The 26,705-nt window shown below is 32.0% G+C and overlaps 1 protein-coding gene and 1 pseudogene across 1 annotated transcript in view; one reads left to right on the top strand and one right to left on the bottom strand.

The window, feature by feature from the left end:
* Nucleotides 1-26,705, bottom strand: part of CSMD3 (CUB and Sushi multiple domains 3) — a 1,016,080-nt gene that overhangs the window by 542,445 nt on the left and 446,930 nt on the right. The window contains exon 11 of the mRNA XM_006916698.2: nt 6,209-6,330. Coding sequence (XP_006916760.1) covers nt 6,209-6,330 — 122 coding nt within the window. The remainder of the gene's footprint in view (nt 1-6,208; nt 6,331-26,705) is intronic.
* LOC112483700 lies at nt 25,090-25,207 on the top strand (annotated as a pseudogene).

The following is a 26,705-nucleotide window of genomic DNA, read 5'->3' as shown; positions in this document are numbered from 1 at the left end:
AAATAAAATAAATTCAGTGATGTGGTCAGAAGAACTGTACAAAATATAGGACGAGTTTTGCCATGTTTTATCATGCAGTTTTTTCTTTTCATTATTTAAAGGCTTGAGTGATGCTGATCACTGTCCTTTATTTTAATTAGCGGTTCTCAATCATGAATATGAGAACTTTTTTAATGTGAAGGAAAAAAACCGATAGGACCCTCACATGAGACAAAGTTGTTTGCTTATTTTCAATTAAGAAGAAAAACAACATTGAATACACTAAATTAACACTTATATTTTGTAATTTTCAACACCAATGGTGTGTATTTACATTTGAAAAAATAATACAAATACATTTGAGGTATTAGTTCTGGGTTCCTTTTGTGGATTTTTGGATCTTGGGCTGGGAATAGATGGTCTTCAATTATACAAAAATGTAACATAAAAAAATACACAAAAGTATACCAATATATTTTCAGCTAGGTATCCTACACATTCACCTTTACAAGAGGTTCAAACAATATTTATTCTAACTTTGACTTTCCTTCTAAGACTTACTTTGTGATCTTAATAAGTCTTGTAGTTTCAAATAACGTCTATATGCTGACAACTTGCACATTTTGCATCTCCATCCCTATCTTCTGGATCTCCAGACTTTATTTCCAACCTTACATATGGTCTAATAGATGACATCTCAAATAAAACATGCCTCATAATGAACTTTTGTTTCCTCTCCTGAAATAGCTCCACCTGCAGCCTTCCATATCACTTGACACCAATTCTTTGCTAATTATTTATGTGCTATTTCTTAACTCCAAGTCAACCTTTCCACATTCTGCTCTTTGATGTTAAGGTTGGGACACTGCAAACTACATACTCAGATTATTTTTCCAGTTGGCTTTAGGGTCTGCCTTAAACCTCTGGTTCACATTCTTTCCTCAGAGGTCTGAGCACCAACTATAGGTATCGCCTTCTTTGAAATCTGAGCTCCAATTCTACAAAGCCCCTATTACGAACTCTTGGATTCTGTAATACTCTATTTTCTCTTTTCTTCCTCCAGCTCTAAAGATGATATATGTCTATATAGTTATCTCCACATTATAACATCTGTATAAAAATTCTCCAAATTAAATTCCATGTGTTTTAAATATAATGTAGATTATATTTTTCTAACTGGACCTTAATTGATATATTCCTTGGTATGAAGAAGATGGTATTTTAGAGAGCGCTGTGCTTATTTTTTGGCCTTGACACACCAGAATCCCTGGTTTGTAGAAAACGGCATAATCTGTTACTTGTAAATGAGTGAAACATATATTGAAGGCAAGGTTTAAGGAGGCAAGGCAAGCAGTTGTTGCATTTGATGGTAATCATACTCAAAACTACAAGGACTATAAAAGGAGATGACTATTGATGACTGCGCTGGAGTTAGAAAAAAATAAAATTACTGTCATGATCAGAGAACAAGAAACCTTCTATGGTGACTGTGTAGCACTGGGAATACATGGCTGAACATTATACCCATAATTTAATTATGAAAGTTGCATAATTAGAATGTAAGCTGAACTTATAGATTCACAATTTCTCATGTGAAAATTAGGGCACTGATTGAGAAGAAATGGGATCCCAAAATTTGAAATAGACATTTGGATGCTTTGGAATGAAATAGACATTTGGATGTTTTGGATGACACCAAGTCATCTGTGCCACCTTTGCTAATGGGAGCCTCCCTTTCTCCCCTTCCTTGAAGCCTCTGTAAAAACTTCACCTGAGGCAAAACCGTTGCAATGGGACATTTATTCTCCTCAAGAGCAACTACCATCGCCACTCATATTCTCTAAAGCAGAGCAGTCAAACTCTCTATGGTGATGGAAATGTTCAATATTTTCCCTGTACAGTATGGCAGCCATCAGCAACATATGACTACAGAGCATTTGAAATGTAACTCGTCTGAATTGAGATGCCCTTTAAATGTTAAAAACACTCTGGATTTCAAAGAATTAGAATAAAAAATTATGGTAAATTATTGCATTAATAATTTTATGCTAATTACATGTTGAAATTATAATATTGGGGTTAAACAGAATATAACAAAATTAAGTTCATCTTTTAAAAAATGTAACTACTAGAAAAATTTCAAATTATATATGTGTCTCACATCACATTTCTGTTGGAAGTGCTGGTCTAAACAGCTTTCAAACAATTTTGTACATAAAGATAAAACAATTTTGAAAACTATTTTTTCATACAATTTTAAATAGATGTCTTCTAAAAAATTCTAAGTATGAACATATGTAAAGAATGCAGTTTCCATTATACTGTAGTTGTACAAATATATTAAATATTATTTCCTTAAAATCATGCATTAGTTTATTTAATTTCTAGAAAATATCCACTGTATATTATAAATGGAAAAACCTGTAAAATCAATCAGACATTTCAGTAATTTCTTCTGTTCAAAAAGTTAGGCTTTGTGCTTCAGTTCAAATTAGTCTATAATATACTCCTATGTATCCTGAATTATAGTTCTAGGATAGACAGAGATACAGGCAGATGGATAAAAAATAGGTGCATAGATTAGTGAATGGATGGGTAGATGAGACAGACAGACAGACAGGTATACATACATAGATACACAGATAAAGAGATGGATCTTTCAAGGATATGGTTTGGATAAAATAAGTAAATGTCTCCTTCAAATATTTTTAGTGAATCTATTTTTGCTTTTTCTAAAAGACTCTGGCTCAAGAGCTATACAAATGAAATTTCTTACTCTGGATCTCCAGAGTTTTATTTACACTCAAGTAATGTAAATATTAATATTTCAGCTGGAAAAGTAATAAATGACCGACCTTCTTATGACACTGTGAATGACAATCATAAAAGGGAGAGTGAGAAAAGGGAACAAACAGAGGTGGGTCATCAGGAAGGACAGTGCTAAAAAGTGGAATATCTTAGGGTATCCAGGCCCCCGTGTACACCGCAGGAATTGTTTTTGTACCCCAGGGATACACATATCTCAGATTAAAGACAAAGGCACTAGACCACCTAACTTGGGAAAGATCACCCTAATAGAAATTAAGAAAAATTCAAGACAGAAAATTAGTTATTTCACACAGGATACGAATGTTAAATGCATATCTAATGCAAGAAGAAAAATTAACTCAATGACTAGGCAATTAAAATATCACCTCTAATATTTTAACTTGCCTTTATGAAGAAACCGTCAATTGCATTCATCACTAAAATACTATAATTAAAGGAAATATTGCCTTACAGAAGCTTGTGGAAGGAGTAAAAAATAACCTTAAAAATATGTATTACTTTAAGATTGTATTGCTCAGTAATTATATTTTACTTTTAGTAAGTTTAATGGCAATGTTTATAAACTGATCAGTAAAAATGACATTTTAATGTTTAATATTTTAGTATAAGATAGTTACCTATAAATTATTCAACCACATAATCACAGATGGAAGAAAATATTATGTTTTGATGTTTTTTCTGTATTAATACATAAATTAAATATAACAACTAGAGAATATTCCTTGACAAAATGACATTTGGCAATAATAATAATTCATTTAAAGGGATTCTACTTTGAATCAAACATTTTGTATTTTCTTATCTAATCAGTAAAACAACTTTATGATATGGTTTTATCATTTCTAAAAGGATTTTTTTAAAAACTGTGATTCAGAGAACTCAAAGATCATGCCTGCCTAAAATTGTAAAACTAGTAAGAAAGACAGTACAGATTTGAAACTAGTTCCATCCAGTTTCTTCGAGTTTTAAATCTCAGTTTTTTTCCACCAAATATATATTTGTTTTGGACATTTAGGACACCATGGTTACTTTTAAAATAATCAAACATAAAGAAAAATATAAGCGAATTTTTGAAGAAAATTATAGACACTGAGATATTAAGAATCTTGGTTAATTACAGTTTATACCAACTGGTAGAGCTCTGTGCTTATGGTTCATGCCAACGACTACCTTTCAAAAAGAGTTTCTGACGTGGTAATTAATGGAAGCAGATCTTTAAACAATATTTTTCAAACTATCTGATATAATTTGTTAGCGTGTCATGAAATTGATTTAGTGAGGAATGACTGATATCTTAAAAATAAATAGATTACAACAGATTAGAATAAAAAATAGAAAAGTACATTTTTGTAGTAAGTGAAATTATTTTGCCACACACGTGTGTGTGTGTGTGTGTGTGTGTGTCTGTGTGTGTGTGTGTGTGTGTGTGTGAGAGAGAGAGAGAGAGAGAGAGAGAGAGAGAGAGAGAGAGAGAGAGAGAGAGAGAGAGAGAGAGAACGAACTAGGCCACAATATAATTCTAACTGTGGGCCATTCTTAAAAATGCTTGAAAACTAATTTCTATAGATTATCTTAAAATAGAGGTAAGCCAACAGATCAAAATTAATGTCTTCAGTTAGCTATTTGGAAAAGAAAAAAAGAAGTAAAAGTAATTATGTCCTCCTCAGAAAATAAATTGGATTTTTTAGAGAGAAAAAGGAGAGATTTAAGTTTGGCAGATTAGGTAAAATGAATAAGAAGAAATGTGATGACCTCTGTGAAACTTCAGGTAGCTCAGCAATGAGAATGAATTAAATTTAGCAAAGCAGACATCTTATAGAAGAGGAGATAATTATCACATTTTGATGACAATTATAGGTAATTACCATGACACAAAAAGATTTCCATCTCAATGCAAGATTAATACAATGTGTTTGCTCTGTACTTCACAATGAACTTATTTCATGCTTATATTTGTGTAAAATACTTATATCTGTGTGAGATTATAGCTTTGTAAATAACACATATCTTATAAAGTACACAGCTCTGACCGTTGCTGGTTATGTGATCTTAGACAAGTTATTTAGCCTCTGTTAAATGCAGAAATAAAAGTATCTTCCTCATAGAGGGAGTCCTTATGAGGATTAACTAAAAAAAAGTGCTGGGAATTTTACCTGGCATCTTGCTAAGTGTTCAATAAATGTGAGTTTATTTTTCGAGTACTTCATAATTTTTTTCTCAACAACCCATAACTTGCACAGAGAAGGTATTTGATAAATAAATTTTTGTTGAATTGAACTTAACTGATGACTCAGGTTGGGTGGCTATCACGAATTCCTTTATGCAGTTGAAAGCTTAGAGTAAGTGATTTTGCCAAATTTATATAGATAGTTTGGGGCAGAGTAGACTTCTGATCTAGTTTTCTGATTCATAAAATCAGAGCTCTCCTATGAGGCAAGTATAACTGACCACTGAGTTGACTTTTAAAACACTGCTGCTCTTCGGATTAGGTTTCTTAAATCAAAACCTAAAACATTCTGGGAAGTAGTATACACTTTATGTAATTACAATGAGTTAATGTGTTTTATAGATAAAGAAACTGAATTTCAGAGAGGTTAAATGACTTGATCAAAGTTGCCAGTTAGTAAATTCTAAATCATTATTTGAACACAATCTGACACAGTTTTATGGGCTTTACCACCCAACTTTCCTTAATCTAACCCAGAAGGTATCATACAATCTGAAAGGAATTTAGATTCTTACTATTTAGGTCCTTTCTATATTCTTACAAGGAGAAAAGCAGGATAGAGTGGGTGAAGAAAACTAGCTAATTTATTTAGCTGCTCTTGCACTCATTCAGCATTTTAATTGTTTGCAGTATTGTGGCTGATAGATATTTTGATTTATTATTCATTTTTAGTCAAGTAGAAAGACAATTCAACCTTTTAAAATATTATAATATGAATCGTCTATTAGTACAGAGCGCATTAAAATCGGCTATTTATAATAAAGAATAGCTGTGTGACATATGGCAGGAGAGAAACATTGAAAGTCAGCTATACATAAAAACATGATAAACCTGAGCATGTCAAGCAAAAAAGATATGAAGTGAAAAGCTATCATTCATGGCTTCTTTTTTAAAAAAGAAATATATACTTATAACTTTCAAAAACATATCTTAAAAAACATTCACTTATAATTTTAATGTGTTGTCATTTACATTTTAGTAACTGAGACTAGAATTGCATTATTTTAAGTTTGTTTTTCCAAATTTCTCATATATGGTTGTGTTTTAAATAATGGATAAGTAGAAAATGTTGCAGAAATCACACTTTGTTTATGAATTTTTTTCACTGCACTTTACTCGTGATCTCTTCCTTTGTCTGTGATTATGCTTCACTACCAGAGACAATTTTCTTACCTTATTTGTATTCACTGCAGTGACAACCCAGACGCATTGTGCATTGCTGTCATACTGGAATGGAAAGTTGGGAGACGTAAAGGTTCCGCTTGGTCCTTGAAGATTAGAGCCACACGTCTTCACTAAAAGAGAAATTGCTTTTTAAAAGATGAGCACATACCGTATGCAAAATCATAGCAACACAGTACCTGCGAAGAGACTTTAAATTCAAAACTGCACAATTATAACCACATTAAAATATATATTATGGCTTTGTGATGTCGCTTATCAAAATGAGTGTTTTTTACACAATGATGTTCACGAGCTCAGTATTTTCAACAATAATTGAAAACTCGTGATGACTAAAAGTGTGAGGTTTGATAAAATGTCCTCTGTAAGGAGGTTAGTTTAATTAGAGAGAGGTATAGTTACCCAGTATTGGGTTAACAAAAATCTACAAAGAGAAAGAAGCAAAGCCTTGGGTTGATTAAGCAATCTAAATGGCAGTACTTTCATTTATATTTATTAAGTACTCTAGGACACATGATAGCATAATTGAGACATTAATATTAAAACTACTCCGTTCTTATAACTGTGAATTAGACCACTCAGACTAAACAAAGACCTACACTGAAATAATTTATATACATTCCCATAAAACTTAAATGTTATAATATTTCCTCAGTTTTCTATCTCTTCTTCCTTCTATTTAACAAAAGAGCTTGTGACCACACTGTCATTTGTGTCAATTTGAAGTTTATATCTCTTGGTAATTTAATGGTTACTTTTAACTTTTTTAATTTTCTAATATTTGTGTCCGATTTTTATATTTTAAATAATAATACTGTATCATTTTGTATTCAGAAAATACTAAATGCTATCTCTTTCCTTCAACATTAATTACCAATCTTTCTTTTTCTATTTAATGCTTAACTTCCGGTAAGTCTTCCATGCTCATTATTTCATTTTCTTCTCTCCCATTTACTCCTTCTTCTACATCTTCTTCTTCTTTTTTTTTTTTTTTTTCCAATTTTCATGGTATAAATAGTCTCACCTTGGCTGATTTTAAGCTACCAAAGTCTTATCAAGGCTTCACAAAATTCTGAATATTTCACAATTCGTTCTTTTTTTCCAGCTTTATTGATGTAAAATTGACACTTAACATTGTATATGTTTAAGGTGTACAACATGATGATTTGAGATACTTATACTGCAAAATAATTAAAAATAATTAAAAAGTTAGTTAACACCTCTATCCTCACATAATTACTCTGTGTGTGTGTGAGTGTGCATGTGTGTGTGGTGAGAATATTTAAGATTTACTTTCTTAGTAATGTGTTAATACAGTATTATTAACTATAATCACCAGACTGTACATGAGATCATCAGAAATTATTCATCTTATAACTGAAAATTTGTTCCCTTTAACCAACATCTCCCCATTTCTCCTACCACTCCCAGCCCCATCTCTGGCACTCTACTCTCTGTTTCTGTGACTTTCTCTTTTTTTGGATTCCACATACAAGTGAGATCATTATATTACAGCTTTCTATAAGTGTTCTATGCTTACTACTTCATTTTCTTCTCCCCATTCACCTTTGAAAGTATTTCAGTTTGACTTATCTCATTTCAGTGCTGCAATTGCTTTCTCAGTGCTAACAATGACTGCCTAATTGCTATATCTAACAGCATTATTTTTTCCAACATACTTGAAATCTCAGCAATAATGAAAAGTATTGATAAGCTTTGTTTGAAATTCTCTTACACCTTCCCTTACACCTTTCTGAACTCTCTTAATTTTTGCCCTATTTATTTAAAATAGTTATGCTCCATACCTTGTGTTCTGGTTCTATTTTTATATCTGACTCTCAAGTAACATAATTATAAGTTGATTTAATGGCAAATTTCTCTTTGTTCAGTGATCTCTCTGAATAGTTACCCTAATTCACTTCTCTGTCTATAATGGTCATTTCTGTGTGGATAGCTCTCCAATTTACATCAACCATTTTGCTCCCTCTCTTGATTTCTAGAGTAAATTTTTCTCTGTTTGGTGGACATTCCATGAAATGTTTTAAAGATGCTTAAATTAAACCTTTCTTATCAAACTCTCCATCACCCTCTCATACACACTTAAGCACTCCTAAAGATGTATTTCTCTTCTGAAGCATCCTGTTTTCCTTCTTTTCTTCTCTTCCTGATACCCAGTGCTTTATCATCTTCTTTATCCTGGACTTAACTCCTTCTCTTATTCCATTTTCTCTCTCTGTTCCATCCTCTTCAGTGCTACTATATTTCTCTTTCTAAAATACAGATTTGATTTTACTTAATTATATAAATCTTGATCTCTATTTCCCATAGGGTAAATTACAAACTGCCTAATATAGAATATAAATTTATTCCCGTGAGGACTTAGGCTGCTTTTCCAGTACAATTTCCTGCTATTTTATACAGTCATGCACTCGACTTGTGCCAAAAAAGAATTCTTGCTCTTCCTTAAATGTACCATAACCTTTATAATTGTCCACTTTTTTCTATGATGGTCTCCAAGTCTAAACTGTTATTCCTTCTTACATTTGCCTGCAGCAATTTTAGTAATTTAAACAAAGCACACTGATGTGCCACTTCTTTCTATAAGAAATGTTCCTATTTCTTCTACTCTGGGTTCCATAATGGATTTTAGCACTCACAACACATTATTTGAATAGCACATCTATAAAGGTGTTTAGGTGCTAGTGAACTGACAGAAAATGTAGTTATAAACATTTTAAGAACTTTATAGCAATATAAATTTTTATAGCAATCACATGATTGGTTTGAAGTTAGTAGAAACAACTTTCTGATAGGAAATACTGCTTCGTTGAGTGACACTATTTGGTAATTCTCTGGTATGTTTTATTTTCTAAAATGTATGCACACTTTATACACTGTGGGCAAGGCCTTATTATCTTTCTCATTAACTCCTAGTGCAGTGGCTTTCATGATGCAGAAATGTTTACTAAAGGGACAAATATCCAAGTTCTTTGGCATAACTCTTAAATGGACTATAAAATAGCTGCTCTCTACATGTTGATAAAGAATTCTTATAAATATGTTTCAGACTGGGAAACTGTCCTCTGAAAATTCCTTTCATAAAAAATAAAAAAACACAAAAAAAATGACAGGTAAAAAATCACCTGTAAATATGCTGTGCTTCTTGTTTCCATTCATTCAAATCAAAGAATAACAATTAACATGTTAGGTTTTATTTCTGCAGACATTTTCTTTTTGTAGGTGTATGTATTTTAGACACTTTGTGTGTGTGTGTATGTATGTGCTTGCGTTTTAAGAGACTGAGCTAATTCTATACCTATTTCTCTGAAATTGTTTTTTTTTCTCTACATATCATGAAGAGTGTTCTAGATCAGCATATGCAAATTTATTTAATAGATTTTAACAATCCAAACAGTAGCTCTTAGAAGTACTGCAAATTTTGGATAACCTTACCCTATGAGAATAGCAGATGATAGAAGCTTTCCTTAATTCTGGGTTGAGGAACGAGAAGACCTGTCATTTAAGCAGAGTTGTCGCAGTTCACCTCATAGCAACCAACATGCAACAGAATTGAATGAAAAATTACTGTTGCAATCCACTAAGATTTTGTGGTTGTTTTTCACATAGCACATGCTAGTGAAAGTTTATTTTTATTTTTTCAGCTATAAAACATAATCCATGAACAAAGGTCTTTTTATCTGTATCTTTATATACTTGTGTTATTATCTGTGCTTTATACATGTGCTGTTATTGTAGGATGAATTCTTATAAGGATTACTTAGCCACAGTATGTGAGCATTTTAAAATTTGATAAATATGCATAAATTACTCTTTAAATATTGTTCAGTATACTTTCAAAAATGGTATAAGAAAGATAACAGTTCCCCAAACTCTCATCAATAATAGTATCAACTATCTGTGCTTTTGTAATTCTGTTAAGTATGTCGATATTTTAATTTATAATTCTCTACATTATCAGTTCGATTTAACAGAAGTACTTTTTATTATTGTCTCTATTTCTTTTGCTCTGATTTTTCTGTTTATGTACACTTTAGTTTCAATTGTCCGTTCCTCACTGAGTTATAGGAGCTTCCTGTATACTGTCAATATTAACCCTTTTTTATGTGTTCCAAATATTTTCCTACAGTCTATTTTTAAAATTAACTTTGCTTCAAATTTGTCTGCAAATTAAATACATATTTATATATCATGTCTGCAAATTAAATATACATATATGTAAATCTGTCAGTATTTACCTTTAGGTACCTGTGTTTTATGTCTGGATTAGGAAAAATTTCTTCAAACCTAAGGTTGAAAATATCATCTAATGTTTAATTTTCACATTTTCATAATTTTATATTGTTGTATTTAAACTTTTCATTTATTTGGAAATTATTTTTTGTCTGCTGTAAAGTAGGAGAAATAATTATATTTTCCAATATGTGAATAGCTATTTTCCCAGAAGCATTTGTAGTAAACTCTATAGTATTCCTCACCAATTAAAAATGCCATTTGAATTACATGATTTTATGTTATATTATATTTCTGTCTCTTCATCTGTTAAATAAATCCATACACGAATCTAAGCCTTCATTTTTTTGTACTGATTCAGTGATCTAAGATTATTCCTCTGCAAATATACTGCTTAATCACTTTTAATTTAGATGGTGCAAATCTCCCCATTGCTGTTCGATTTCATAATTTTTCAGTTATTATTGAATATTTATTTTTCCTTGAACTTTAAATGAGTCAGTTTGTCACATTAAAACAAGAGTCTGGTATTCTTATTGAATTATATTATGCTCATACATGTTTTTGATATAAATTTTTGTCCTCGATGTAGCCTTTGATGACACAAAGGAGAAATAAATGTGATTAAACTAGATGTTCATAAAGTATTTGACAAATTAAGCAGAATTTCCTGATTTAAATTCTAAGAAACATAGAAATAGTAGAATAAGGAGAAAACCTTCTAAGTATAACAATGACTATATGAAATCAAAACAAATATTAAACTATTTGCCATTAAAGATCAGAACAATCTTGGATGCCGCATAATCTCTGACAGCATTTGTCATTGTCTTACAGCTTCTAGGTAATGCAGTAAACTAAGAAAATTTTGAAAAAGGTTATAAACTTAAAGAAACAAAAAAAGTTTTGTTGTTTACTTATAGTATGATATATTTAAGAGTTATGTAAGTTGGCTTTGAAAAATATATACATGTAAAAATTTATTTTTCAATAACAATAATCAGAAATTAAAATGGAAAAATTCAATTCATATGAGCAGCAAACGAAATATATAACTTTAAAAAATATATTTGGCAATAAAGGTACAAGACATTTATAAAGATAATTATAAAAAACTTCAGAAGGAAATTTAATAAAACCTTAATAAATGGAAAAGCAAGTATTGTTCTTGATGGGAAGGCTTGCTATCATATATTAACATTCTGATTTCTGCAACTTAAAATGAATTGACTTAAATTAGTTAAATTTTACAGATTCTATATATCTATGAGTATCTTAACTCTTAGTGCCTTTGACATTTTTATTGTACAATATTTTGTCTGTTTTATTCACATGCCACCTGTTTTTTAAAAAAGGTGATAAGAATGGCTACCATATTTATATTACAGTCGTTTTCAGAAGAAAATGAGTCAATACACATGAAGACATTATAAAATACTATTAAAAGAATTATGCACTTTCAAGAAAATATAAGTGTAGTAGCAAAAGCCAGAAAAATTCATTCCTAGCCTCTCTATCAATATATTTGTCTTTCTTCCTCAGGCCAAACACATATAGTTAACTATCCTTTGAAAAACACCTAAGAATAAGATTAAGTACAATGAAATATGTTTTTTTCAACTGTAACCTCCAGGCATTTATATCTGTGTTAGATGTAATGTTTCAACTACACAAGTAAGACATGCTAAAATTTTATTTTTTGGGTGAGTTAGAAGGATATGATTCATAGGTTAAATATTATTTTTGCACAAAATATATCAACTGAGGCCTGTCTATAGTGATGTCTAGGTCTTTTGTGCCCTGAAATTCCTCTTCAAACTTCTCCTTCCAGAATCTTTATAAATTTTTTACAAGATTGAGGTACTTTTGTGATCCCGTTACAGCATATTCTCAGGAATTTAAAATTCCATAAAGTTCCTTCTACTCACTTGCAATTCCTTAATTAAACACACTTTAAGATGTTAGCATTTGCTATTTTTCTCATTTTGTATAGTTTTCTGCGCAAATATTTCTCAATAGATGGTTTATTCTGATTAATCTATCAAAAATTTAGATTTTTAAGTATCACCTTCATATACATACATACACATACAGATATCCATTTTTACACACAAGTATATATCCATGTATACATATATATGCATACATATATACATATACACCATTGTTTACTGTCTTCCCTATTAGAATGACGGCTTTATCGTTTTATCTACCATGGTATCTCCAGTGCTTAAAACAGTGCCAGGCACATAGCAGACACTTAATAAACATGTAAGTAGATAAACTAACACATAATTAATATAATGAGTCACAACAGAGATTTTTGCTTCTGGTTTGTATTTGCCTCCTCCTTATCCTGCCCCTACTTTGGATGTAGAGACAGACAGTTCAAGCTACTAGCTATTGCTGAATATTTTCATCCACCAAGGATTCATTAACACTTGTATAAACAACTAAGTCCTATTGTCTGGTGCTCTAAAGCTGTGTTAGAAATGTTGAAAGATTTCTGGCAAGAAATTCTTCTTTGTTATGTCAATATCTTTAAAGGAATCATTAGGATGAAGTCCAAATAGCTTTCCAAATAGCTTTGAAGTTTGTGTATTTTTCAACCATCACTACATCTTCAACTTACTTAGTGTTCTCAGTTGCACAGATCCAAACTATATGGATCTCAGTTCTTTCACTTGAAAATTTAGTTAGGCTATATCACCCAAACTTTGTATGCTCTTACTAGCTTCTCCCAAAAGTTGCAATGAGGTTATTTGTTTAAGGATTTCGGATGGGGCTTTGTGAGGTAAGACATTAAATACTGTTAGGAACAGTTATGAACTGACTGGAAATGGATAAGTGTTAGTACCTAACTATGGACAACTTTCTTTCTAAACATTCTTTGCCCAGATACCATCAATGATATTTAAACACTATCCTTACCACGTACACGTTGCAATTAGGTTGAAAGCTTATGTTTTTATTATGACGTCTGATGGAAGTACAAAGAGGAGTTTTGGCAGAATCGCTTTTAATTATTTATTTTCTCTTCAAGAGGCAAAAGAATGTCTCCTGGGCCTGAGTGAGCCCAGAAGGAGAAAAAAATAGTGGTGACAGTAAGTCTAAGGACTGAATTATAATTTAAAAAATATAAATTTATTTTGTATTTCAAACTAGTGAAGTAATCACATTATCTATTATAAATAAGAAATATTCAGTGTTGATTATCTATTATAGTTTTGTATAAACTTCAATAAGAATCTAGCACCTAAAATTCTCTATGATATAAACTGATACTGAGATTTTTATCATATATTCTAGTATATATTACGCTATAAGTTGATATAAACTGATATCATAGCAATATATGATTAATGCCACAAAGCAAAATTAATTGTTTTTATTTATTGATAAAATATGTTCCAGATCTAGAAACAAATATAATTTAATGGTTATGAATTTTTGGACAGTGAAGTAGTAAATCAAATTGTTCATTAGGAAATAAAGAAATATTTATATTTCAATGTTATTTTTTTCTGATAAATTCTACCTACTCAATATTAGATAATACAGTTTTAATTCATTTATGAAAGTCAAATGTACTTTTATTCTGCAAATTTATATAGTCTACAAACATTAAATGAATGCACATTTTGTTTGAAACACTATGCTAGAGAAAGAAAAATACTAAACTAGTAGATAAAGTTAGATTTACAAGATGCTATGGGAGTAGTAGATAAGGAAAGGCTATGGAAGCAGATAACATATCAGGAAAGGCTATTCATAGGAAATGACATAGAAAAAGAATTGTTGTCTTTCTATGCTTAGTCCCCCTCCCCCCTGCCCAATAATTTGGGAGTCTTTCTCTTATGGCTTTTGTAGAACCCTCCATAAACAACAATCTCATTCTAATCAAATTGGGGTAAACTTGGGTACAATAATCTGGTTTCCATTTCCAAGGCAACATTTCATGAGACATTACACCTTTTAAAGTTAATATGTTACCACTACTATTACAGATATTTTAATTAAAATGTTTTAGAGACATTCTAAGAAAAAAAAATCATCCCATGTTGGCATATATGTATGCTTTAAATATAAAACAATATACCGATGGAAAATTGATTTTGAGACAATTGGCTTAGTAATAATTTCTAAGTTATAAGAGGTACAAAGCCTCTATTAGCTCGTACAAAAAATAAATCTTTCCAAAGTTGTGAAAAATATTTTATAAATTAAAGTAAAATATTTTTAACAAAGGAATTAGTAAACTGGGAAAGAAAATATGCTCGGAAAATGAAAAGGGTTTGGGAATTTTGAACTCAGATCAGAAAAGATTTACTGTTAAAAAAAAAAAAAAAGGATAAAATTTGGTAGAAATCTATTATCAAAGTAGACAAAGGAAAACAGGGCAAATGAGAACATCACCAGAAATAGAGTGTCTGCAGTCTTAATGGACATAAATAGGAACTGCTGAGTGTCTGCACAGAAAATAGAACTCCATTAAATAAGATATGTATTTCTGGATTGAATATAACAATTCTAGTCTTTCTGTATGATAGTTGGCATATGTTTTGAAGGACTATGTTCAACCACACTTTATCTTTCTCTTGTACTTTCTTTTTGAAAAGGAAACTTCTAATAGTTTAGAAAGTTATACACAAGGTTATTTATATTGTGAAGAGAAACACTGCATCAGAGTTTATAACAAACTACACACAAAAATGTAGATTTAAGTAACATTAAAATATGGTTAGAACACTTAATATATTAGAATTTCATTTTGTTCTTATTTTACTTTAATTGTTTAGTATATGATACCTAAAAAATGCTGAATTTTTAAATATCAAGAAACTCTTGAATTGCAGATGAACAGGTATAGAAACTATTCTCTAAAACTGTTCTCTAATTCAAATTCAAATTGTTGACTGTTGATCACGAAATACACACATACATACACACACATCTGAAGGTGAATGATAAAACCTATTTAAATCGGGGTCTGGAACTATCAATAAGTAGTTAAGTTTAACAATATTTAATTGGACATCCTAGTCTCTATGTCTTCATGAGAAGCTGATAAAATGTCAGAAGTGGAGTAACAATTAGGACTAATCTTCAAATACATCTAAGTGTCATCTGCATAAGAATGGAAGTCTAATCCATGTCTTCACTGATAGGAAGCATATAAATGTGGAATAATAATGAAAGGAATCCAAATCATGGAACTGGAAAACAGAAGAGATGCTATGAAAGGGACAGAATTAAAATCAGCAAGAAGCAGATGGCACAGGATCAGATAAATTTGATTAAAACCTAGCGAATGCAATTCCTATTGAAAAGGGGAAATATAATGTACAGATCTGTCAAAGCAAAAATAAAGTAAGCAAATTCTTTTTTTTTTTCCTCTAGTTCTTGGTCGTTAGTAATTTAACCTAGTCATGAAGGTCACATTTATATACAATGCTCCTCCCTCTGCTTGCTCTTTGTTTCACTGAAAAATTCTATTTGTGTATTAGGATGAAAGTATATATGGCATTATATAAGTAATAGAAATGATTTCTGTGTAATGGTTCATTATACTTTTTGGTAAAAATAAAAGAAAATGCAACCTAATCTAGGTTTGTCAGTAACAAAGTGAGACTAATTAGGTGGTCAGATGGAATGAGATGAATTACCATGTAAATATACATATAGAAACTGGTGATTTTAAGGTCATTCAAGAGGGAATAGGTGGAGAGAGAAAGGAAGCAGGAAGAAGAGAAAGAATAAGAAGATGGGGTGAGCAGGAAGACAGTGTGTAAAAACGTCAGGAGTAAAGAAAAACAAACAAACAAACAAGCAACTAGTTGGATGAAGGATTTAACAGATAAGAATATGTAATATTCAGTTGCAAGTTTTTTGCCTACCTTTGATGTAGACTGCCTCATTCTTTTCCCAAATTTTCCAGAAGATAAATCGAGCAAGTTACTGCCTGTATATTTAAAAACTGTTATTGTTTGTTTAGATGAAATCAGGGACAATACCTACTTCGAATTATGAAGAACAGACATAATCCAGAAAATAAGAAAATAGGAATTTGAGTCAGAATTAACCATTAGATATTAAATTTGCTCCTAATGCCCCAAAAATGCACTGAAATCTTTTAGAAGAATTTGCACATCCCCAGATGTTAGGCTATGTGATCTACATCTAAAAAGGCAAAAAACTTCATTTAATAATTCGTAGTCATTAAAAATGCTACAAAGGAAAGCACAGAGTGACTTGAGGATATATATTTGGGATATTTACTACAGCCTTAGGAGTCAGATCATGAACAGCTCTCCCTCAAAAAATTAGAGGCTCATTAATACAAGGTAATTTAAGGTATGGTGAAGAGGGATAAAGCATGTAAAAAAAAATCTGCATTATTTAGTATTTTTAAAAGAAAATAAAATATATTTTTTTTCAACAGTACCTAACAACCAAACCAAGTGTTAATATTTTCTTTGAATCCTATAAATACGCTTTCATGAATTGTTAGAAATTTTTTGGCTAGATTTTAGCTCTTGGTGATGCTGCTAAAAAAAATTTTAAAGTACATCAAAACAGTTTATTTTTAAGAAGGTTTACCATCTTTTTCCCTCCGATCTTTTTATTTATACCAATAGGCTTAACAACTCTTTGGTGATATGAAGACCACATAAAAACCAACCATTCCTCAAAATAATGGTGTTTCATTAAAAGCGTTTTTCTGCTTAACAACAGGTAGAATATTTTTCTAAAGTGGCATCCAAGATATTTATAAAGTGAATAAAGAAAATAAGAGAAAAAGGAAAAAAAGACGAAAAGACTACTTCTGAGAATTGGGGTCAGTGAATTGTAGGATATGAGAAATTATACATAGGCAAGACTATTTCTCTATGCGAAAGAATTATAGGTTTTTAAATGTTATTGATTACTTCAAGGAATAAAATAGAAGATTCTACAAAAGTTTACTGCCAAGATCACTTGCATTCTTAATATTCATTGCTATTTCTGAAAGATTGCAGGTAGGATTGCATCATTATATCAATCTAAGAAAAAAGTTCTGAAACATTTTTAAAAATATTTTTTTAAGTACAGAAGTTGTGAAACAAAGGTACTATCAGAGCAAAATAGAGCAAATAAAATGGTCCAAAATTATGTAGATATTAGATGGAAAAAAGAATGAATCCATCTTTTATTTGCCATACTGAAACAAGCTGAACAAAACTTAAAAATGTTGAGCCTCATCAACATGTTAAAAAGGTTTCACAAGTGAAACTCCATGAAATAATTTTTACAGCCTGACATATTGATGTCAATTAGCTTAATTAAATTTCTCAAAAATTTAAATCAATTAACTATGAAAGCCCATATTTATTCAAATTGAATAAAACAAATGTCAGATAAAAATCAGATATCACGTGCGCAAAGGTACACAGTTGTTGACCCACCTGGTTGTCACAACTTTTGGGAGCAACATGCTAATGGCATTTAGTGGGTAGAGGACAGGGATGCTGCTAAACTTTCTGAAATGCACAACACAGCCCCCACAACAAAACAATTATCTAGTCCAAAATGTCATTAGTGTGGAGTATGCAAAGGTAATTGAGCTGGGAGTGGAGAATAAAATGAATGTGAGTACACGGGCATCTGGCAAGCATATAACCAGGATAAAGGACACCTCTACTCAAAGTGTTCAGAAAAAATATGAGCTACTTCTGAACTATAAACCTCTGATTTATGTCTAATCTACATATTAATTTTGATATAAAATCAAAACAAGTAGATATTAATTTCAATTAAAAAAGAGCTTAAAAACAATTGCAAACTGTTATTTCAATTACAGTAATGCAACAAACTGCTTTGGTGTTTCTAATTTACAAGCAAACATTTTTTAAAACTTGCTTTCAAAAGGAAAATCCCTTACCAATTTATTGATTTTATTCCCCTCTTCAATGTGATTTTTTAGAAATAAAACGCTTATTTTGGAATAATTTTAGAGTCACAGAGAGATGTAAAGATCAGAGTTTCCATGTACCCTTCACTCAGTTCACCTAATATTAACATGTTACATAACCATAGTATATTTCTTAAAACTAGGAAAGTATGATTGGTACATTATTACAATTAACCGAACTCTAGACTTTATTCCAACTTCATTTGGGTTTTTTCGTTTTGTTTCGTTCTGTTTTTACTGTTCTTTTTTTTCTGTTTCAGGATCTAATTCAAGATACCGCATTGCATTTATCGGTTATGTTTCCTTAGTTCTTTCTTCAATGCCATTTTAAATTAATATTTTGTCAATTGTTCACCAAATTCTGTGTGCGTGTGAGAGAGAGAAGGAGGGTAGGGGAGAAAGGGGGTTGCAAGCAAGCACACACTTAGAATGGAAAGTAAATTCCCCCAACCATAGACTAAAGATGAAGATACATTTCTGGCAAACCTTTGGCCAGTCACTGAACAGGGTGAAGTTGATAAAGTAATTAATAACTTGCCACAGGAGCTCTTGGTTACATCTGTCTGCATCACAGTATAAGTATCTTTCTAGCCAAAATTCTTAAAGATTTCTTCCAAGGCTATAGTTAGAAACTTATTAAAAAAAAAAAAAGAAAAAAAAAGCTACAGTGTGATTTACCTGAACAAGAAAACAACTCAGTGCTCCAGGAGTCAGTACGTAGGAAAACTACACTGAGCTCTTTAAGACACCATGGAATCTCTTTACCAAGGGACCTTTTAAAATGCAGTAATGTAGAAACCTATGTGAGAAAAAAATAGTGACTCTCCTACTTGTTCTTCCACTGTGCTTCTCAAGAAGCTAAAAATCATAGATACTGGCACTATTTTGTATTTATGCATAATTTTCAATTGTCAGCTTAGTGCAGGGCTTTGCATACTCCACACTACTGACATTTTGGACTAGATAATTGTTTTGTTGTGGGGGCTGTGTTGTGCATTTCAGAAAGTTTAGCAGCATCCCTGTCCTCTACCCACTAAATGCCATTAGCATGTCACTCCCAAAAGTTGTGACAACCAAAAATGGCCCCCAGACATTGCCAAATATCTCCTGGGTGGCAAAATCCTGTCTCTCCCATTAAGAACAACTGACAAAATGAGATATTTTTGTTCTAACTAATCTCTTTGATTTTTGCTTACTCCTATATTTCTTTTTATTTTGTACTTTACCAAAAAGTTTTGGTGAAAGGAAATTATGAAAGGGGGATTATGGAAATAAGACATAAACTTCAGCTTCCATTACAGTGGGAAGCTATCATATTAAAGCTGGTTAATAGAGTGTTTTGACATTCACGAAAGAAATAAAAATCTTGTTAAACCAAATTATAAACCTTTCTTCCCAGGTCCTTCTCTCTATTATTTATCTAATACTTAATTATGCTTTAGGATTTAAATTGTCACTCCTCTGGGAAGCTTTCCCTGATAACCTCAATCCCAGTGTACCCTAAGCAGGGAGCTTCTCCACTGTTTCCATTCTTTTAATCTTTTAAGCTAATTTATTGCAAATGATATGTTATCTTACTCTCATCCACTGTCTTTTTTCCCTCACTATACTGTGAGCTCCTTGAGGACAATTATCACTATTATGGATTGGTTCTTGATTGGTCCTGTATGCAATCAGTAAGTGTTTATTCAAAGAATGCTACCTTTAGGCAATGGAGTCTTGAATGAGACACCAAACTAGGGGATTTGTTATGCCAAGGAACAGAATGGGGGTTACTAGAGACGAAGAAAATGAGCCTCATAAAAAATATGGGACACACTATATCTCAAGCAGGTTGTATATATATTTTATATATTCACTTCGAGGAACTAATGTCAATCACAGAATGGGATATTCTTAAATATATAAAGTAAAGCTATAAGACTTGCCACTGGCAAAGTTGTCAAGCACTTGAAATACATCTGTTTACTAGTTGCTAAGACTTCTCCTGATTTTATGTTATCTAGAATGTATGAAATTCAGACCCTCTCTATCTGATTCCAGATCCTAAACTCTTAAAAACTGTACAAAATTGCTATATAATCACAATTAATGACAACATTGTTTCTTGTTGCTCATTTTTATATCGTGTTGCCTTCTCAGTAGATTTCATAGTCTCCATATCTATTTACTTGCACAGCTCATGTCAAAAAACAGATTAGCATTTTCAGTGTTTGCAATCATAGGATTAGAGGAACAAATTTCTTACTTGTAAGCACAGTGATAATATAAAGCTCACAATCTACACTATCGACATTCTAAAAGAGTCACATAATGTCTGGGCCATTAAGTTACCCCAAGAAAAAAAAGGTCAGAGATTAATTCTTTCAGCCAAAAGAGTATTTATGGGGGAATAGCTTAAGGTATTAAAATAAATGTTATTAAAGATTTTTGGAGTAATTCCTATTTTTCACATTTATTAAGTTCTAAACTTTCCATACCAACCAGTTAAAAAGATACATCGTCCACGTATTCCAAATGTCAATGCTCTGTTTTCTGTTTTTATTTTTCTGATGCTGATTTAGAATAAATATTAAGAGAATAAACTTTCATTTATAAGATAAATAAGTTTGAGGATCTAATGTATAGCATGGTGACTGTAGTTAATAATATGGTATTGGATACTTAAAATCTGCTGAGAGTAAATCTTAAGCATTCTCACCACACACAAACACACACACAATGCGTATGCACATGAGCACATGCACGAGTTAACTATGTGAGTTGATGGATGTGTTAATTATCTTGATCATGACAGTCATTTCACAGTATATATTCATTTCAAACTATCACACTGTACACTTTATATACAATTATATTTGTCAATTATTTCTCAATAAAGTTGGGAAGAAAGAAAAAGGTCATATTAGCCAAACAAAAGAGTAACTGCAAACAAATCTGATATACATACTATAGAAATTTAGTTCTGAAATCAAATACTTAGTAAAAAGAGTTGTGTTTGACAGTACATTTGTGTATGTGTAAACTACTTTGTATGTGTAATACCCTGTCCAAAATACATATTCAAACATTTTTTTTTTTACCTTCAACTGGGTAGCCCTGGCTGTAACTACATTGAAATTCTTTTCTTTTCCCACAACGGTGGAGAAGGAGCAGATCTTTAAAGTCTAAAGAACACACAATGCAATGTATATATGCCTTATTGTTGAATTGTACACTTGAAATTTACTGGATTTTGTTAACCAAAGTCACCATAAAAAAAAAAAAAAGTCTAAAGAAGGCCTGATCAGTCGTTAGCTGAGGATATGGCCCTGTAAACTTGTTACAGAAACTCTGATTTTTAAGAAATTTGTATATTGAGAGACATGCTGAACTGTTCAATGGCATAGTGTAAATCCATGGAGCAAATCCCCACAGCTGATGGCCAACACTGGTAACAAGAACATTGCCGTGAGGGTTTACTCTATAAACCCTATTTTATATCATTTAATCATTTAAAACAAAATGAAAACCACAAAACAGCACCTATGAGATAAATATCTCTTTTGAAAACTATTGCTCAGTCAGTGGAGCCTAATTACATGTGTTCAAATCCTGGCTCTACTGTTTACTATCAATTTGGCCAACGTGAATCACTGAATCTCTCTGTGCCTCAGTTTTCTCATCTATCTGTAAGAGGTGAATGATAATATGATATCTCACAGATTTGTTGAAAGGATCAAATTAATTCACATGCTTGAAGTTTGTCTTGCATATAGTAAGATCTGTATAACCGTTAGTTGCTCTAATAATAATTATTTGAATTTTACAAAGAATGTAACTGAGATCAGAGAATTTAAAAATACTCTCCTAAGTTTATTTGAATTCACAGCAGTGAGATGTCAGAGTCTAAGTTCTTATGTAGTATGCTGTAAGTGTGTTATATTTTTGTCAATTTTGGTTTATTTTTGAGATAAAATTATGATAGACTATTACTGAGAAAATATTCCAATCAGCCATTTTAGTTCTTTTTTGCATATATGAATATATTTTAATATAAATACTATTATGTCATTACTTATGCACATTTATAGCATGCCAATTTTTTTTATGTTTGAATACATGAAAATATTTCTTATTAACATATATGCTGTTTATACCAATACTTAGACACGTTTTTTTAATTTCCTGATCCTAGAAGACTAAAGCTTTATAAATGTGTAATGCATAATTCTTTCTGCATTTTCTGCCTATTTGTATGGTATGAATAGTGTATTTAATAAAATTTTAAAGATTGTGTGGTCTGCAAAGGATGAACAGGTGATTACCTAATAAACTGTTAAAAGCCTTTATGTAGAAAAATAGCCTGCACGATCCAAGAACACAGGATTATCATGGATTTCCCACAACGTGTAAACCATCAGTGGAAAGAAAACATTAATAAAATTATATTCATTCTATAAATCAATTCAAACAGCTAGTGTTCTACCTGGTAATGAAATCCTGTTAGTCACTGCAAAATGCGGACATAATACACTGCTGGGTGGGAGGCTGTGTGACATTTTCAACTCTGTAGTAAGCCTCTGTAAGTTATTTCAGCAAATGCTATTTTCCCCTATGTGTATACATAAATATAAAACCACAGAACTGAAAAAAAAAAAAAAAAAAATCCACCAAGAACGTAAAACCCAAACCAAACCAATCCATAAGACAACTATAAATCCTGTGAAGAAATTGGCCTCAATGTCTATTCTCCAGAAACATGTCAGTGATTGCACCATTCCCTGGAGTTTAGCACAAATAACATCATATGGATTAGTAAAATAATGTGAATTCCCTTTAGGATTTAGGCCATACACTGAGCCAAGGAGGAATGAAACAGAGGTGTTTGCTATTCTTGAGTTTCCTATGGGATCATTCTCTAAGGATATAAATGTGATTATTCCCCAAGCATAGGTAATCGAATTATACAACCCATATCCAAAGGTCATGGAGGGCTTGACTGGGGCTATCTGATGTAGACTGAAAGCCAAAGGTGTGCCAAAGGTGGGAGGGGCCCAAAAAATTATGTCTTAGACTACTTTACCCAGAAACTATGTCTGAGGCAAGGGCTTATGTGTGAGAGAATTAATATGGTTTCAGGGAGCAGAAATGAGTAGTGAAACAGGTCTGGAATGCAGGAAAGCCGATCCAAGGATGTGTTATTCAAATGCCTACCAGTATGGATAACTGGTATCAGAGCCTATAGAAACTTCTGATGAAACTTGTGAAATGCCTCTCAGAATAGCAGAGGAAACTACAGAAGAAAGGAGGATGCTTTTCTTCATTTGCTCCTATCTCCTTGCAGCTAACGAGGTGACCTGTAAAGCATTAGCTCCTCTACAATTTCTGGTAGCACCTGTGTAAAGGCCACACCAGTTTGTAAACTTCCTGATCCAGGTGTCTGAGGGGCCATAGGTTAGGAAGTAAGAAACAGAAAGAGAGGCTCGATCAGGCGCACCTGCACAAAATTTAACTGTTACCACAGCAGTTACTGGAATAAGAGAAAGGATTTGTAGAGAGTTACAGAGCTTTTGGACACATTGCCGCCCCCCATTAAAATCCTAATATTAAGATAGTCAATCAACAAAAATGAATTCCACTAAAGATTTTTTAGAAAGTTAAAATACTTAGAAAATGAAGTTTAAAAACTGAAAGCAAATCTCTAGTTTGCAATATTATATTCTCTAATGGGAAAAGAGAAAGTTAAATGCATTCTGGATTTCTCTCCAAAATTTTCCCCTCACTGCCCCTACATTTTTCACATTTTCCTTCTAATTCTTATAATTGAAATGCCAGGAAAATCCCCTGCTCTATTTCTGTCCCAAATAATAGATTTAGAGAGCAATGAGATACCATCATTACCCTGATGATATTCAGCTGTGCCATTCATTTCCTCTGGACTCAGATGGCACTAAGCCTCTATGCTCCCTTCAGCAGCCAAGTCTGGAGGAGAGATGAGCTGGCATACTTCCAAATCATTAAAGACAGAGAGATTTGGCTGGTATGCTTGAGAAACACCAAGGGATTTGAAAAGAGGAAGTTTGGGCTTTCTCAAATGAAGTAAATCACACGGACCTGCCTAGTGTCAGTCTATTTCTAGATCTCAATCCGCCTAAGCATTTCCAGGCAGCACCTATGGCAATGAGTGCCTTTTGTCTTCTTGCATTTAACTTGAACCTTGCAAACCTAATTCAATGATTCAATGTTTGCTTAGGAAATCTTCAAACTGACTTATGAGCAGGTAAAAAGAATTCATGTGCTGGTTATGTTGGTCTTGTAAAACATAAAACTTGTAATTCTTCAAAAGAAAAAAGAAAGATATATATATATATATATATATACACACACACACACACACACACACATTATTAATTATAGATGTAAAGTCTCAACTCCTTTTTTAAAAAGTAATTTTGAGCTAGAATACTCCAAGTAAGCTGAGATCTAACTGACTCTTCCCACCCTTCCTACATCCAGACTGTCTTGTAAGAGGATATATCTAAAGTCCTCAGCACAGAAACCCTTTATAATTGGCCTCAAGCGTTCCCTATGTAAGGCTCCTAGAAAAATGTCTTCAGAATGTATTTATAAGTGAGCAATACATGTGAAATGAATGTAGTTTAAAAAAATACATAAGAAATCACTTATCATCTATGGCCATGCCACCTGAACAAGCCCGATCCCATCTGATCTTGGAAGCTAAGCAAGGTCAGGCCTAGTTAGTACTTGGATGGGAGACCACCTAGGAAGACCAAGTACTGTAGGCATAAAAAAATAAAAAAAATAAGGGATTGTAAGCTGACAAGGTCCTTGCAATCTGTGAGGTCAGCCAAAGTTTGTCTTGAAAAAAAAAAAAATAGAGAAATCACTTATCAATTTTTATATGCACAACTGTTACAATATCATGGACGTATACTGTAGTCAGTTTTGTCATTAATGGTTTATTGCCCATAAAAATTATTGGGAGAAAAAAAACATCAATGACATTATCTCCATCAAAATGCATCAAGTGACAATAGGATTTTACCATGTGGTTAAACTGCCATTATCTAAGATAGATGAATGTTCTTTCAATGATTGCCAGCACTATTTTCAGAGGTGATGATATGTCTTTGCTATCAGTCTGTCATAGAGAGGGAAAGAAGCTTTTTACAAAGACAGCTATTTTAGAAATATGAGGTAACATTCCTTTTTCCACTCATTCTATAATATATATAGTTTCATAATGATGCCAGAAACAATGCCAAGTGAAATTCTTTTTCGTTTAACGATTTCACATTGTAGGGCAAAGATACTGTAAGCAAATGATACTCAGGATAAGCCCATGCTACTGTAAGAGGCTCTTGAATTCCAGATGGAACTCGATTTCCTGAAATACCTGGAATTTCTACACATCAACGTTCTGAAATAGGTCCCCTTTAAACATGTCATTTTTCTTTAAAAAAGTACAAACTAAACACGAAAAATTCATTTTCATTATTATATATGACCTTCATTGATGCTCAATATTATTTGATGAAAGACAATACAGAGTCATACATCTTGTTCTCCTATCTCCAATCTCCTCATTTAATAGGTGTTTATTTAGAGAGGAGGTGGGACAGATGGAGTATAAAAGGAACACTCAGTCAATGCATTCACTGCTCCTCAGGATTTCTAAGAGCTAAGGGATGCTACATTATCTTATTTATATTTATACTATTTATGAGTCATTTGCATTTAAAACATTGCAGCTTAAAAGAGCACATGCATGTATAGGTGTGTGTATATGCATATACATATATATATATATCTTGACCTTTAGTATCCACAATATACCAGAGAGGGGAGCAGGAAAAGTACGATTTTCCTATTTTTACATCAGCGTACTTGGTTCCAAAGTTATATAACAGACATCCTAGGAGTTCTAATTTCTGACCCAATAATCTTTCCTTTACTCTTGCTACTTAGGGTGTGATTTGCAGAGCACGGCATTGATATCACCTAAAAGCCTGTTCAGAATGCAGAGCCCAGGCTCCAGGCCAGACCTACCGAGTCAGAATCTGCCTTTATTAAGTGTCCCAAGTGACTGCTCTACACATTCGAGCGTGAGAACTTCCTTCTGCCACAGAGCCTCCTTTACACACAGCTGCCCATCAATTAATTAATTAACATTATTGATGGGAAACATTTTGCACCCAATTTTACCTTTAGTTTTATCATCAGAGAGGAAGAACACTTTAACAGAGAGATGTTTCTTCGTGACATCTCTAGCAGTGTTCTTAA

The sequence above is a fragment of the Pteropus alecto genome, unplaced genomic scaffold (genome assembly GCF_000325575.1).
Source record: "Pteropus alecto unplaced genomic scaffold, ASM32557v1 scaffold164, whole genome shotgun sequence".
Taxonomy (NCBI): domain Eukaryota; kingdom Metazoa; phylum Chordata; class Mammalia; order Chiroptera; family Pteropodidae; genus Pteropus; species Pteropus alecto.
Note: the sequence above shows the minus strand (reverse complement) of the source record. Positions and strands in the feature narration are given on the sequence as shown.